Source organism: Leptomonas pyrrhocoris (genome assembly GCF_001293395.1).
Source record: "Leptomonas pyrrhocoris isolate H10 chromosome Unknown, whole genome shotgun sequence".
NCBI lineage: Eukaryota > Euglenozoa > Kinetoplastea > Trypanosomatida > Trypanosomatidae > Leptomonas > Leptomonas pyrrhocoris.
Genome location: NW_015438371.1, coordinates 57,540 through 70,454, shown reverse-complemented (window position 1 = coordinate 70,454; position 12,915 = coordinate 57,540). Strand labels below are relative to the sequence as shown.

The 12,915-nt window shown below is 55.4% G+C and overlaps 7 protein-coding genes across 10 annotated transcripts; all 7 read left to right on the top strand.

Moving 5' to 3' along the window:
* Positions 1-679: 679 nt before the first annotated feature.
* On the top strand, positions 680-1,210 carry ABB37_06619 (protein tyrosine phosphatase-like protein; the record flags this gene model as incomplete). Its single annotated transcript, XM_015804937.1, has 1 exon — positions 680-1,210. One exon carries the CDS (start codon positions 680-682, stop codon positions 1,208-1,210), a length of 531 nt encoding a protein of 176 aa, XP_015656230.1.
* Positions 1,211-2,329: 1,119 nt separating this feature from the next.
* Positions 2,330-2,817, top strand: ABB37_06618 (hypothetical protein; the record flags this gene model as incomplete). Its single annotated transcript, XM_015804936.1, has 1 exon — positions 2,330-2,817. The coding sequence occupies exon 1, from the start codon at positions 2,434-2,436 to the stop codon at positions 2,815-2,817; it is 384 nt and encodes a 127-aa protein (XP_015656229.1). The 5' UTR covers positions 2,330-2,433.
* Positions 2,818-3,321: 504 nt separating this feature from the next.
* On the top strand, positions 3,322-4,919 carry ABB37_06617 (putative mitochondrial mitochondrial ornithine transporter 1-like protein; the record flags this gene model as incomplete). Its single annotated transcript, XM_015804935.1, has 1 exon — positions 3,322-4,919. The coding sequence occupies exon 1, from the start codon at positions 3,927-3,929 to the stop codon at positions 4,917-4,919; it is 993 nt and encodes a 330-aa protein (XP_015656228.1). The 5' UTR covers positions 3,322-3,926.
* Positions 4,920-6,453: 1,534 nt separating this feature from the next.
* ABB37_06616 (putative mitochondrial mitochondrial ornithine carrier protein-like protein) lies at positions 6,454-7,803 on the top strand (the record flags this gene model as incomplete). Its single annotated transcript, XM_015804934.1, has 1 exon — positions 6,454-7,803. The coding sequence occupies exon 1, from the start codon at positions 6,925-6,927 to the stop codon at positions 7,801-7,803; it is 879 nt and encodes a 292-aa protein (XP_015656227.1). The 5' UTR covers positions 6,454-6,924.
* Positions 7,804-8,404: 601 nt separating this feature from the next.
* On the top strand, positions 8,405-9,561 carry ABB37_06615 (hypothetical protein; the record flags this gene model as incomplete). Its single annotated transcript, XM_015804933.1, has 1 exon — positions 8,405-9,561. The coding sequence occupies exon 1, from the start codon at positions 8,461-8,463 to the stop codon at positions 9,559-9,561; it is 1,101 nt and encodes a 366-aa protein (XP_015656226.1). The 5' UTR covers positions 8,405-8,460.
* A 446-nt stretch (positions 9,562-10,007) lies between these two features.
* Positions 10,008-11,238, top strand: ABB37_06614 (hypothetical protein; the record flags this gene model as incomplete). Of its 3 annotated transcripts, none has more annotated exons than XM_015804932.1 (1): positions 10,008-11,238. In XM_015804932.1, exon 1 carries the CDS (start codon positions 10,291-10,293, stop codon positions 11,236-11,238), a length of 948 nt encoding a protein of 315 aa, XP_015656225.1. In that variant the 5' UTR covers positions 10,008-10,290. The 3 variants fall into 3 exon arrangements, with proteins under 3 accessions (XP_015656225.1, XP_015656224.1, XP_015656223.1); XM_015804931.1 differs by having other exon boundaries at positions 10,062-11,238; XM_015804930.1 differs by having other exon boundaries at positions 10,094-11,238.
* Positions 11,239-11,665: 427 nt separating this feature from the next.
* On the top strand, positions 11,666-12,706 carry ABB37_06613 (hypothetical protein; the record flags this gene model as incomplete). 2 transcript variants are annotated; one of them, XM_015804929.1, is made up of 1 exon in its annotated part: positions 11,666-12,706. In XM_015804929.1, exon 1 carries the CDS (start codon positions 11,870-11,872, stop codon positions 12,704-12,706), a length of 837 nt encoding a protein of 278 aa, XP_015656222.1. In that variant the 5' UTR covers positions 11,666-11,869. The 2 variants fall into 2 exon arrangements, with proteins under 2 accessions (XP_015656222.1, XP_015656221.1); XM_015804928.1 differs by having other exon boundaries at positions 11,669-12,706.
* Between the last annotated feature and the right edge of the window lie 209 nt (positions 12,707-12,915).

Sequence of the window (12,915 nt, the reverse complement as noted above, 5' to 3'; positions counted from 1 at the left end):
GTCTTGTATATATATATATATATATATATATATATATATATATTGGTTGTTGTACGGTCGCACGCAAGACAGTCGAACGTCGAGTGTCGCCACGACATTTCGGCAGACACCAATTTATTTGTTTTTGGGTTTTCTCTGACGGCGCACTCTCTATAAAGCGAAATTAGTTCTTTTTTCCATTGCCGTTTGATTCGGACTTCCAACGTAGCGGACTCATCTTCTTTTTTCCTCTTCTCCCAGTTTTTCCTGTTATGTAGCTTTCCTTCTGTATCACCTTCGCTCTCATAAACTGGCTTTTCTTTAACTGTACGGAGCCGGGCCGGAACTGTTTAATACGCATGTGTTTCCAAGACGAAAGCAACTAACGTAGTGCGTTTCTCCAACCCGCCGCTAACACTGTTTCTTCTTTCTTTTTCAAATCTACCTCGCAGATTTTCTTTATTACCTTTATTTCTCGGTGGCACGATCCGTTCGGTGTCGTCGTTTGGTGACCTCCCGCGTTAACCGGAAAAAGAAGCTTTCACTCCATTTAAGAAGGAACCCAATTCAGCAAATCACGCAAGCAGAACGCGGTTTCCTGTGATATTCATCTGTTTTCTTTTGTTTTGCTTTATTCATCATTTCTTTGTTTAAAGAAAAGAGGAAGAACCGCAGCAACATCCAAAAGCCACTCGCATCCATGGAGGTCAACACTACGCTGATTGACTGCTGCGATCCGAAGGATCACAGCAAGGTTCTCTTTCACTTTCTCATTCTTGATGCCCCGTCGCCCAGCAACCTGCCCACCTACGTGAAGGAGCTGCAGCGGCGCAACGTGCGTCACCTGGTGCGTGTGTGCGGCCCGACCTACGATACCAGTCTTGTGCAGAACAACGGCATCGAGGTGCACAGCTGGCCCTTCGACGATGGTGCGCCGCCGACCCGCAGCGTGATCGAAAGCTGGCTGAAGCTGCTGGATCAGGAGCTGCTGAAGATGAAGGAAGACCCGGCGGCGACGGCACCGACGATTGGCGTGCACTGCGTGGCAGGCCTCGGCCGAGCACCGATTTTGGTGGCCCTGGCGTTGGTAGAGTACGGCCAGGTCCCGGCGCTGGACACCATCGCCCTCATCCGCGAAAAGAGGAAGGGTGCAATTAACCAGATCCAGATGAACTGGCTTACCAAGTACAAGCGTCGCCGACAGAGTGGCGGTGACTGTGTTACCATGTAGCGATGTAGCGATGCGCGTGCATGTGTGTGTGCGCGCGGGAACTGCGTGCTGCTGACGCAGGATGTGCGCTGGCCCAACACGTTAGGCACCCGTCAGAAAGCGCAGGCGCACCCGGCAACCGAAGCGGGGAAACGGTACTGCATTGTAATCGATAATTTCAGAAAAAAATACATATTAAAAAGAATACAAAAAATAACAAGTGAGAAAAGTTTTTTCTTGGCCTTTCCGATATTTTAACACGTATATAAAAGCTTCTTCTTTTCTTTTTGTGTTGCCTGTCTTTGCGAAGTCTCACATGATTTCTTGTGTGCCCCCCGCCGGCGCCACAAAGACCTGCGCACCACGTAGCCGGCAAGCAAAGCGATCTTGATTCTGTAGCTTATCTTTTCCATTTGATTCTTTGTTTCTATTGTATCTCTCATGCAGCGTAAAAAGGGGGAAAAAAGGACTGAAAATGACACCATCTTTTTTCTCCCCCTTCATCCTTTGCTGTGTGCGTGTTGCTGCCTCGAATGCCTAACGTTGTCTTTCCTTCGCAGATCAGTCGTGAGTTCTTTGTTTTCTTCCTTTTCTTGGTTGTATGCATTCATGGGTGTGTTCGCTGACACGTGAGCGGTGGACACACAGAGGCGTAGGCGGGAGTAAAGTAGGATAAGTTTTCTTTCTTCTGTCGTTAACGCGCGCGGGGCAGTCTGGGTAAGACGGCGTTCGTTAAACCTGCGAGGCGCATTTTGAAAAAGAAAAATACAATTACATATTAATATCGCACGTCGTGTTGTCAATAGTCAAAGGAAATTAAAAAAATAAGGAAAAAAAAGGAGAAGTAAAGTAACGAGAAGTCGCTCCGCTCTGCCTGAGAGACTCCACCTTGTTGACGATGGCGGCGATGGCGTTCTGTGATTTCGTTCTTTCGTGTTCCTCTAGGCCGGGGTGTGCTGTGCATGTCGGGAGGGATGCTGGAGATGGCGGTTTGAAGAGCGGTGCCTTGAACGCGGCAGCTGTAAACAGGAGGAGTCATCGCCGCGGTCACCGCCATGTCGTTTCGCGTCTCTTGGTCCTGCCGATTACTTCGTTCTTGACCTTCCATCTCTGCTTTTCTTGTGTGAATGCTGACCCCCAGCGAAGTAGATTCTCGCGGATGTCTCCGTCATCGTTACAGCAGTCGCTTCGAAAGACACACACACACACACACACATATTTTTATACATTTATACGTTTGACCAATGGAACACGCACTGCTCAGTGTGGTGCACCTAGAGCCCCGCAAGGTGCTGCTGCAGTACGACGCCAAAGCCCACCAAGAAAAGCTGAAGCACCAACCGCAGCTCTACGCCGCCAGTTCTGCGGAGGATCGCGAGACGGTTTCTGATGACAACCGAGTAGCCGCGTACACGAACTTGTTAGACTTCATCACCGGCGCGCAGCAGGAGTGTTACACGCTGTTTGGCGATGACGAGGGTCGCTGGTCCGTCGACGATGGTGCGGCGGAGGAGCCGGTCAGCACCACCCGCGACAGCAGTCTTCGTGTGAACTCCAGCGAGTGGAGTGAGGAGGACAGCGCAGCGGATGGCGTCGCAGGACGCAAGCGCAGGCGTCACAATGCGTGAGGGCGACGTTAAAGAAACTCAGTCGAGAGGGGTGCTGCGTGTGTGTGGGGTTTGAGTCGTTGAACTCGAGGTATTTACCGTTCTTACTCAAATGCCCCTTGGATTAACCGCCTTGTGCAGGCCTCTTTGTCTCACGGGTTTTATTTTTTGGCGGAAACTATATTGCGATTAAACTGAAACAAAAAGCGAAGAACATGAAATCGTGTCATAGGAGCTCACCCGTGCCGTCTTCAAAGGCCGGCGGCGATACGCGACGGAATCTCTAGTTGACCAAGAAGAACCCTCCTACCTGTCTTTTGCGAGACGCAGCACACAACCGTTTACCTCCACTTCTTCCTCGTACTCCTCCGCCCACCTTCCTCTTTGACGTTGCACTCTCGTTGGTTTATTCGCCGCTTTCTTTTAAACCTTTCTTCCCTTTCGCGCACCGATGGCGGCGACGTGGACGTGGGGAAACAAACATACGCACGTTATCACGTCTCTTTGCGGTCTCTTGCCGACCTAGATACTGAACCACTGCAACAGTCGGACTGCAATCAGCGTCTTCGTCGGTGACAACGCAGAAAGCTAACGTCTGGACGAATCACAGCTGCCCATCTTCTTTCACACGGTAAGCGTTCACGGAGGAGAGCATCGGCTTCTCAAGTGGTGCACATTCCTTCTACACTTTCTTTTGTTTCTTTTTTGCTTCTATAGCGTCTTTACAGCCTCCATCACGGCGGCCTCTCTATCAAATTCACGAGGTTTGTTTTGATACCGCTTCCGTTGGACACACGTATCTATAAGTTGTCAACCCCCGTGGATTGAGTCACCGGCTCGCGTTGCAACGGTGCGTCATTGCTGAGTGCGCTGCACACTGTTCAAAAGAATCCAGCTGAAGCGCTTTTACAGTTTTTCCTCTCCTTCTGCGTTTCCAGTACAGCTGGAACGCGTAGCTCGCCTGCTGTATCTTTTCTCAAGCCCAAGTGAATGCCCGCTGCGTTTCATTGAGCAGCCGCGAGAGGAAAGCTTGGACGTCATTTCGCAAACGGCGGAGCCATCCACCGTGGTGCGCGTGTGCGTGGGTCTCCCTTTGCGTACATCTAGCAAAAAACAACAACCTCCACGGTATGGTGGATGTGTTGACCCACCTCATGGCGGGCACCTTAGCTGGCATGACGGGGGTCCTCGTGGACTACCCGCTGGACACCATCAAGACCCGCATGCAGACGCGCTGCCCCAATACCGGCGGCTCCTACGCACTGTGTGCCACCCGGCTCTACCAACAGGGCGGCATCAACGCCTTTTATCGCGGACTCAGCGTGCCCTTCGTCGCGCAGGGCGCGGAGGCGGCGATTATTTTTTCGGTGTACCACACCGCGCTGCATCACTTCCGCACGGAGGAGGAGAAGGGCTGCTCCGCCACCGATCCGCTTCCACCCTCGATCTGGAGCTCCTTGTACTACTGGAAGGCGGCGGCGTGTGCTGGTCTGGCCGTTTCCTTTGTTCTGACCCCTGTGGAAATGGTGAAGTGTAATTTGCAGATGGAAAGTAGTCGACCGTGCTGGCAGCGGCGCCACCTCTCGGTGCGTAGCCTCGCCTGGGACGTGTACCTCACCGACGGCCTCCGAGGCTTTTATCGGGGCATGACGGGCACGATGACGCGCGCCGTCTTTGGCAACGTAGCCTACTTTCTTTCGTACGAGCAGTGTAAGCAGTGGTTGACGTGTGTGTCGCGACCAGCCGCACGTTCGTCTCCCCTCACCTCCTCTTCACAGCATTCAACGGCAAAAGCACCACATCATGGGGTGCCTGCCTGGCGCTCCATGCTGGCGGGCGGCATCAGCGGGTGCTTGTACTGGTCCATCGCCTACCCCGCCGACGTCGCCAAGACGAAGATGCAGGTGTGCGCCAACGCCAGTGCGGCGGGGTTCGTTGGCACGCTGCGCCGCTGTTACGTGAACGGCGGGGTGCGTGCACTGTACCGCGGGTGGGGCGTGACGGCCGCACGCGCCTTTTTGTCGAGCGCCGTCGTCTTCACCACATATGAGCGATTTGAGCGTGCGATTGCTGGTCGGGGGCCGGTGCACCTCTCTCTCGTGCGCGAGGCGGCCTCGGAATGAGGAAACGACAGTTGATTAAAGTACTATTTTGGCTTTTTATTTGTTTCTTCATTTACATATAAAGAGCTTGTAGTAGAAGATCGATTCAACACGCACGGCGTCGGCGGCGCTTCAACACCCCAACTGCATCCTCAGATGCGTTTGTCTCCTTCACCAGCCGCCTGCTCGTTGGTCTGCTTCTGATCTGTTTTCAGTTTCTAAATATATTTTCTACTTCTCGCTTCTCTTTTTGTTGTTGTTTTGAACGGTGAGCCATTTTTCCCCCTTCTCTTGTTATATATCCCCTAAATACATACATTTATGGACTTCGTCTCGTTCGTGTGAACCTCCAGCGAGTTACGACGGCCTCTGCTGCGAGAGACGCGCTTTGGGCGGCCGTGGCTACGCACTTGAAGGGAGGCAGCGAGAGAGAGAGAGAGAGAGCGATCGTGAGAGGACGTACTTGTTGTGTTGTGCATTTCAGATTATTTTTTTTTTGGTTTCTGAATCTGTTGCTTCTGTGTTTCGATGCGTGAACGGTGAACGACGCGAACGTCACCGCCATCTTTTTTCACCCACCACCGAAGGAGGCAGAAACAGCAGAAGAAGGGAGCGGCCGACGTCACGCTTCGTTTCTCAGTGCGGTGTTCAGCAGCACGCGCTGACGAATTACTCCGTCCCATATTACGTCGATCGCACTTGATGAATGAAATGTCTCTCTTCTCGTTGTTCTTTCTTTTACTTTTCTGCATGTATGGGAGGTTTGGTGGGGCTTCTCCTTTTCAGACGTGCACGGGGTCGTACACAGCCCACATTACGCAGCTGAGCACCCGTCGTCAGACACAACAGCACTTCAAGGAGAGGGAGCGCTGTCTTCATGGAGCCTGTGACGGAGAAGGAGAAGAAGAAAGAAGTGCATCGTGTAATGTGTCGGCGGCGTTTTGGAGTCGCACCACAGCAGCCGGCAAACTGGGCCGGTCCGAACTTCCACGGCGTCGCTTCGCCCAGAAAGTGACATTACCCACCCCTCCTTTTTTTAAAAGGGACTAGAGAGCACCTTCCGGAACCATCGCGGCCCTCTCACCATTGACCCTGCAAGCGTGACGTCTCCGGTGTTGTCCTTCGACTTTGTCATCAACGTTTAGCTGTGTTTCTTCTGCTGTAAAGATAGCCATATTAATTTAAAAACAATAATGCCCCTTGTTTTTAATTTCCTGAGAGTTTATGCACGACCGGCAACAAACAACGGCCCAGACGGTCGCCAGAGTAGCGAGTGTATCTAGGGCTAAAGAATAAATGAAAGAAGGAGGAAACAGTAGCCGGCTTTTGTATGTCGCGTGGCGTAGGGTGCGAAAGCAAAATCAAAAAAAAAGGAAGCACATTAGCCAGCGCTATTTCAGCAGGAGATTGCCAGCGGCGACAGCACGTTTTCTTAGTGAAGTAACCTCGACAAGGCGTAGGCAAACCTTGGTGTCCCTCCGCTCTCGCCGCCTTTCGTTCTCTCTTTCCTCCACGACTTCTCTGCCCTTTTATTATTATTCTTCTATCTTCCCCAGTCCCACCGCAAGCGAGAGGGCAAAGGAGTCAGACAGGGAGGAGGCGTCGCCAACAATTCGAACCTCTTCCGTCCTGTCAGCGCGACATCATCTAAAGTAAAATAAGTGGCGGCTCCTGCGTGTGTGCGGCAAAAGGAGGGGCGCGCAGCTCGCAAACGAAGTGTGAAAAGAAAAGAAGGCAGCCATTATACAATACAATGCTTTTTTTTTCTAAATACCTGCTGGCAGAGTCTTTATTGGGATTAGGCGAGTGCAACTTGGAAAGCTCCACGTGATTGTATACGAGTGAAGGGCACAGGTGCACACATGAAGGTAGATTTGGTGATGTGGTGTTTCTCTGCAAGGTACATACACGATAATAATATTGCTGACGCGTCTTTTCTCTTTTCGCTTTCTTTCTTTCCTGTAGTACAAGAGGCGGAAGAATAGAAAGCCTTTCTCTCTGCTTCAGTAGTGCTTGGGCTGCTTTCATGAGCCTTGTGAACGACTTCGTGTCCGGCTCCGTCAGCGGCGTGGCTGGCATGCTAATCGAATACCCCTTCGACACCGTCAAGGTGCTCTTGCAGACGTACGGGGGCACCCTCTACAGCGGCTACGTGGACTGCATCACAAAGCTGTTCCGCCAAGACGGCGTCTCAGGCTTCTATCGAGGGGTGAGCGCGCGTTTGATCGCCTCGGGCTTCGAGCACGCCTGCGTGTTCGTCTCGTACCGCTGGACCCTCCGCGCGATCGGCGCGGGCGAGCGGCCGACGATTCCGCAAATCTGCGTCGGCGGCTGCGGCGCGGGTGTGGCCTCGATGCTGTCTCTCACCCCATTTGAATTGGTGAAGTGCAAGATGCAGGCGGACAACAAGAAGGGCCGGCGGCTCTACCGCAGCTCGCTGGACTGTGCACGGAAGATCGTGCGGGCGGATGGGCTCTGTGGGCTCTACAAGGGCGGGGTGGCGACGCTCTACCGCGAGGTGCCTGGAACTGCGGCGTGGTGCGGCACGTACGACACGTTGAAGAGCTGGATGACGCCGGAAGGGGCCTCGACGCAGACCCTCTCGATTTGGCAGCGCATGTTTGCTGGTGGCTGCAGTGGCGTGGCATTCTGGACCGCGTTTTATCCTTCGGATGTGGTGAAGACCCGCATTCAAGTGGACCCCGCCTACAGTAATCTGGGCGTGTGGCGGGCGATGGCGCGGCTGTATCGAGAGGGCGGTGTAGGAATCCTGTACCGCGGCTGGACCATGACGGCGGCGCGTTCCTTTCCCTCAAATGCCGTCATTTTTGCCGTCTTCGATGGGTGCAATCACCTCTTGAGCGGTCCAAGTCCTGTGCAGAAGGACCCGCTGCATCTCGTATAGCCACAGGCCTCTACTGCCAAAATGCACCCCGCGCTCGGCATGGCAACACCGTTGTTCGCTAATCTTGGTGTTTTCAAGTAATACCAAAAGGGAAGTGGAATTCATCATGTCAGACGGGATGGAAGTGTCTCGGGACGGGTGGAGGGAGCGGTGTGACGCCCCTCGGTGCGGCGGATGTTACGAGCACGTGCCGCCCCTTCTCTGTGTTTTTCTTTCTTTGGCCCTCTACGGACTTTCTCGTCCGTACGTCTCACTGAACGGCTGACGAGTATTTTTTTTTAGTTGCGCTTATCCACTCACACACACACGTGTAGAAAATCAATCAAGGTGCTGAATGTTGATGGAGTACCGTAGCGCGTGATGCTTTGCGCGACAGATCGCACGGAGGGGGGTTCATTCTTCCGGTGTGAAAGGAAAAGGAAAAGATATCTTCTAATGCCACCGCAGAACTCGTTTCAACGTGTATTCGAGAGGTTCGTTTGCTGGATCGGTTTCGAGCTGCTCTTCTCTTCGACATCGCTGTGCCCTTCACTCCCACCGTTTATCGTTCTCTTTCCCCCTCGCCTGTGTCTTTTTGTTCTTCACGGCCCGCCTGCGCTCAGCGCAGCCCAATCTGCACAGCATTCCGTTTCACTTATTTCTTCCTCCTTTGCAGCTATGCGGCGATCGCAGGTGGATGACGCGCGGAGGCAGCAGGCAGCCGCGGAGCGACGTTTTCGCGGGCGTCGCATCCGCGGCGGCCTCGACGAGCTGGGCGACCTCGACGCCCCGCAGCAGCAGAAAGAGCGCAAAGAGATCGCGATGGCTGCCTCCGCTTCTTTTCCCACTGACACGCAGAACAACGCCAAGGGTGCTGCGTCGACTACCATGGCAGCAGCAACGGCACTGGCGGGGTCCCCGTTGCTGAGCAGCAGCACGGAGGTCTTCCGCACCGTCTTCGGCACCGACTGGTCGGAGTGGGTCGAGGTGAAGCGTGTTCTCTTCGATATGGAGGCCACCGTCGCCGCAAAGCGCACGGCGCTGGACACGGTGCAGCTGTGGCACCTCCGAGCCCGAAAGGAACGCGTCTTGCCGCCCTACGTGGAGGCGACGTCGGTGCTGCTTGATGCGATGCTGCAAGACGAGTCGGATGCGCTCACCGACGGACCGCAGCGCATGTGCTACGGGGCGGCCATCTCACGCGTCGTGCACGTCATGACGGGCTCCTTTGCGAGCGGACAAGCCGACACGTACCGCAAGCGTGCGCGCGAGATTGGGTTTCCGGAAGAGGCGGTCGAGGTGCGTCAGCGCGTCGCGCATGGGGTGTTGCCGCTCACGTCGGAGCTGCGATGGGTCTGCGGGTTGGTGCTGCAGTTTTTGTTTACCGAGTACTGGCTGGAACAGGAACGCCAACTGTACTTGATGGAGCAGGCGGGGGAGAAGCCGGTTGAGTCCCACGCCAGCGAGAAGCAAGTGGCTGCTGCTGTGAAGAAGCAGAAGGGTCGGAAAGCGGAGAAGTCTGCTGCTGGTGCTGCAGGGGCTGTTGCCCATCCCTCTGTTCCACCTCCAGCTGTGTCGATGGACGATATAAAAGCCCTACTCGCGGACCTGGAGGAGGACAAGGCGGATCCCTGCACGACGAAGGTTGCAACGGATAAGGTAAGCGTGTCACCAGAGGATGCGAGGATAGTCGAGAAACAGAGCGGCCGCGTGACAGCTGCAGCGTCAAAGGACACCGAGGGAAACACGGTGAGCTTAAATGGTTGGTTGCTCTCGTAGTGTGCAGAGGCAATTACGTGGTTACGGTGTGCGATTCCAGTTCTTCTTGGGTGCGGTAAAGTATGTGTGTGTGTGTGCGTACGCACCGACGCGACGTGCGGCCGCCCTAGGAAGGTCTGTGGACAGAACGGCTCACTCTCACCAATTCGATTCGCTAACGTGATAAGTTGCTAAAACTCCCAACAACAATAACAAATAACATTGGGGGAAGTAATATTGAGAAAAAAAGGGAGAAAGAAACTCATGTCGGCAGCAACGGCACACATTATGCGCAACGTGTATGTAGCCTTAAGCCGTGGCGCCGTGCCTCGCAAGAAGAACAAAAGGAATAGTTAAAACGAGGGGAAGCTGCGAGTGTTTCGTCGCCATACTACTAATTAATATAATCGAAATGGATCATTTTTCGAAGGCACAGTGTGTGATTCTTTCTATTCACTTCCCGGCCAGCTCTCTTCCTTCCCCTCCCCTCTTTCGTTATGCGAGTCGATACCGGTGTTGCAGCGGCATCTACGCAACCAACGACATCCCGACAGCGCTACTTCGTTCTCCTTGTACACGGTTGTTCATCCCCATCATCAACGGCGAGGAAAGACCCCTGTTTCGGCATCCAATACCGTACTCTCTGCGCGTCGTCGCTGGCGATGTAACGCGTCACCTTTCTCAAACAAATAACATTCTCTACAGAACATAAGTCACCACCACCACATCAACAACATCAAAAAAAAAAAAATGAATGTAGCGGCAGAGAGTCACCAGCACTTTCTCACCAGCCTCGCTATCGACCCGAGCACCGACGAGCTCTACGCCCTCTGCGCCGCCAGCGGCGAAGTTCTCCGCTACAACGCCGAACGCCAGACCTTCACCGAAGTCGCAAAGACGGACGTGCCCCCTGCCAGCTTCGCTTTCTTGACGGATGGCGAGGAGATGCGGTGGGTGATGGCCTGCCCTATGCAGCGGACGTTACTCACGACCTCGGCGACGGTTCGCCAGCGCGTGGTGGAGGAAGGCACGGAGGAGCTCCCTGTTGTCACCTTGGCGCCGTATGCAGCCTGCTCGCACGCGCCGCCGCTGAACGCGCCGACGGCCGTCACCGTCAGCCCGTGCGATGGCGAGGTGTTCTTCACCGATGCGGGTTGGGAGGGCGACTCCTCCCTCTTGAACCGCACCGGTGCGGTGTATCGCACGGTGCAGCGCCACTCCGCCGTCGTCGCCCTCCAGCCCACCGGCTTGGCACAGCCGAGCAGCGTCGTGGTCGGCCGCGACGGCTGCGTTTATGTCGCGGAGATGGTCGAGAACCGCCTGCTGCGCTATGTCCCACGCGGCGGCGGTGTGCGGTACATCGGGGCTGTCTTCGCGCGCTTTGAAGGGTCGATGGGGCCATCGGCGGTCGTCGTGCACCCCCGCACGGGGCACCTCTTTGTGGCGCTGTACGAGGCGGCGGAGGTGGGCCGACCGTACGAGGCGGTGGATGACGAGACATCCTCGACCGCGCCACCGCTGCAAGGACGCGTAGTGGAGCTCGATCTTAGCGGAGCAGAGGTGTGTACGTATCATGTGCCCGACACGCAACTCCGCGCACTGGCGTTTGATGTCCAGGGTACGTGCCTGTACGCGGTGTCGAGTGACAGCAACACCTACTGGTCCACACTCTACCAAGCTGCGCTCAACGAGAATTGAGGTGACACGTTGGCGGGGCTGGAGAAAACAAGGGGCTGAGAGAAGAGCAAGCAACAAACCCACACCGCTGTAAGTGCAATGTGGAACGTCTGTAGCGTGGTGATGTATTTCTGGTCAGCCGCTTTGATCTCTGCGCGTTGGCGTTTGCGATGGCGCTCCTCTGGCTGAAGAAGTTTTCCTTCTCTCGTCAACACCACGCACTTGACCTCAACCTTACCACACACAACGAAGCAGCCGATGGCGCAACATGAGACTCCCAAGAGTGTGACGCCATCTCTGATCCTTGTGTTATACTCTTCACACGTGCACTGCGTATTTTGAACCCACCTCATGAAATGTTAACAAGGAAGGAGTGTCCTCTGACACTGGGAGCCGCTGTTCCTTCCAACTTTCCTTTCCCTCACTCCTCCTTTTGGTTCTTGTCACAGCAGCTTTTGCGTGTACACTTCTCGCCTCGATCGCCGCTGTCGTAGGCGAACGCAAACAACAGTAAGAACGGAGGGGGGCCTAATCTCTCTCTACATATTCGCGCTTATGCGTCTGCACATCACAACCTAACGCTGCGTGTGTTTCTTCCTGCGGGCACCTCCTGCTTTCACGCTCCACGCCTTGCCGAAAAGGCCGTGTGACGATGTCCAACGGGACCTTCGGTCAATCAGGCAGCAACGTCGGCGGCATGGGGCCCCCTGCGGGTCCGCCGCAGCCCTACCCACCTCCACAAGGCACGGCCTACCGAGGAACGTCTACTTCCTACGCCTCCATCGGCCCCCGCAGAGGCGCGGAGGGCCGTGGCCGCGGCCAGGGTCAGCGCTACGGCGACGGCGCTCCCAACAGTCGCGGGGGCTTCGCTTCCGCCCATCGTGGCTACCATTACGGCAGCGGGCCTTCTCTCGTGGAGGACGGCCCGCGCACGAAGCCCTCTTCATACGTGACGCCGTACGACGCGGTGCAGGCGCAGCCCGCCCAGCACGGTGCCTCCGTCGTCCGCTCGGGCAGCGCCGCGACCGAGGGCGGCAGCATTTTGTTCTTCAGCAGCGTGCAAAAGAAAGGCGGCGCCTTCACGGCGTCGGAGCGCGAGACGTACGCGCAGCTGCGGCAGAGTCGCGCCATTCCGAGCAGCAACCAACGCGGCGGCGGTGGTCGAGGCGGCAACGTGGTGGGAAGCGGCATCATGACCCGCAACGTCGCTCGGCAGTTTGAGGAGCTGGAGAGGCGTCGTGAGGCGACGGAGTTGGGCGTCGTTCGGAGGGCCGTGACGGCCTCCAAGCGCTCACGGTTTGCACTGGGGAGTGAGAGCGATGAGGACGAAGATGATGAAGAGGAGGAGGACGGAGAGGAGGGGAAGGACAGCGAAGAGGAAGATGGAAAAGTGAAGGTGGAGGGAGGTGTTGCGGGGGAGGGGACGGCGAAGAAGGCTCGAGGGGAGGTGCAAGGCTCGTCAAAGCTGGGCGAGTCTTCCTCCACTTGAATCGCGCCCTTCAGCGCAATCTTCCGGGTAACGCTTCTCGCCCCCTTTTTTTTTTCTTTGCTCTTCTGCCGATCAGCGGCTGATTGCGTCACCGCTGCGGTGGCGCCTTCTCTTTCACTTTATACAAGTGTGTTGTGCACCCCGAATTGTAGCGGGGTCCGGCAACTGAAAAGAACAAAGAGATCGACTCGGCACAAATAAAGAGAGGA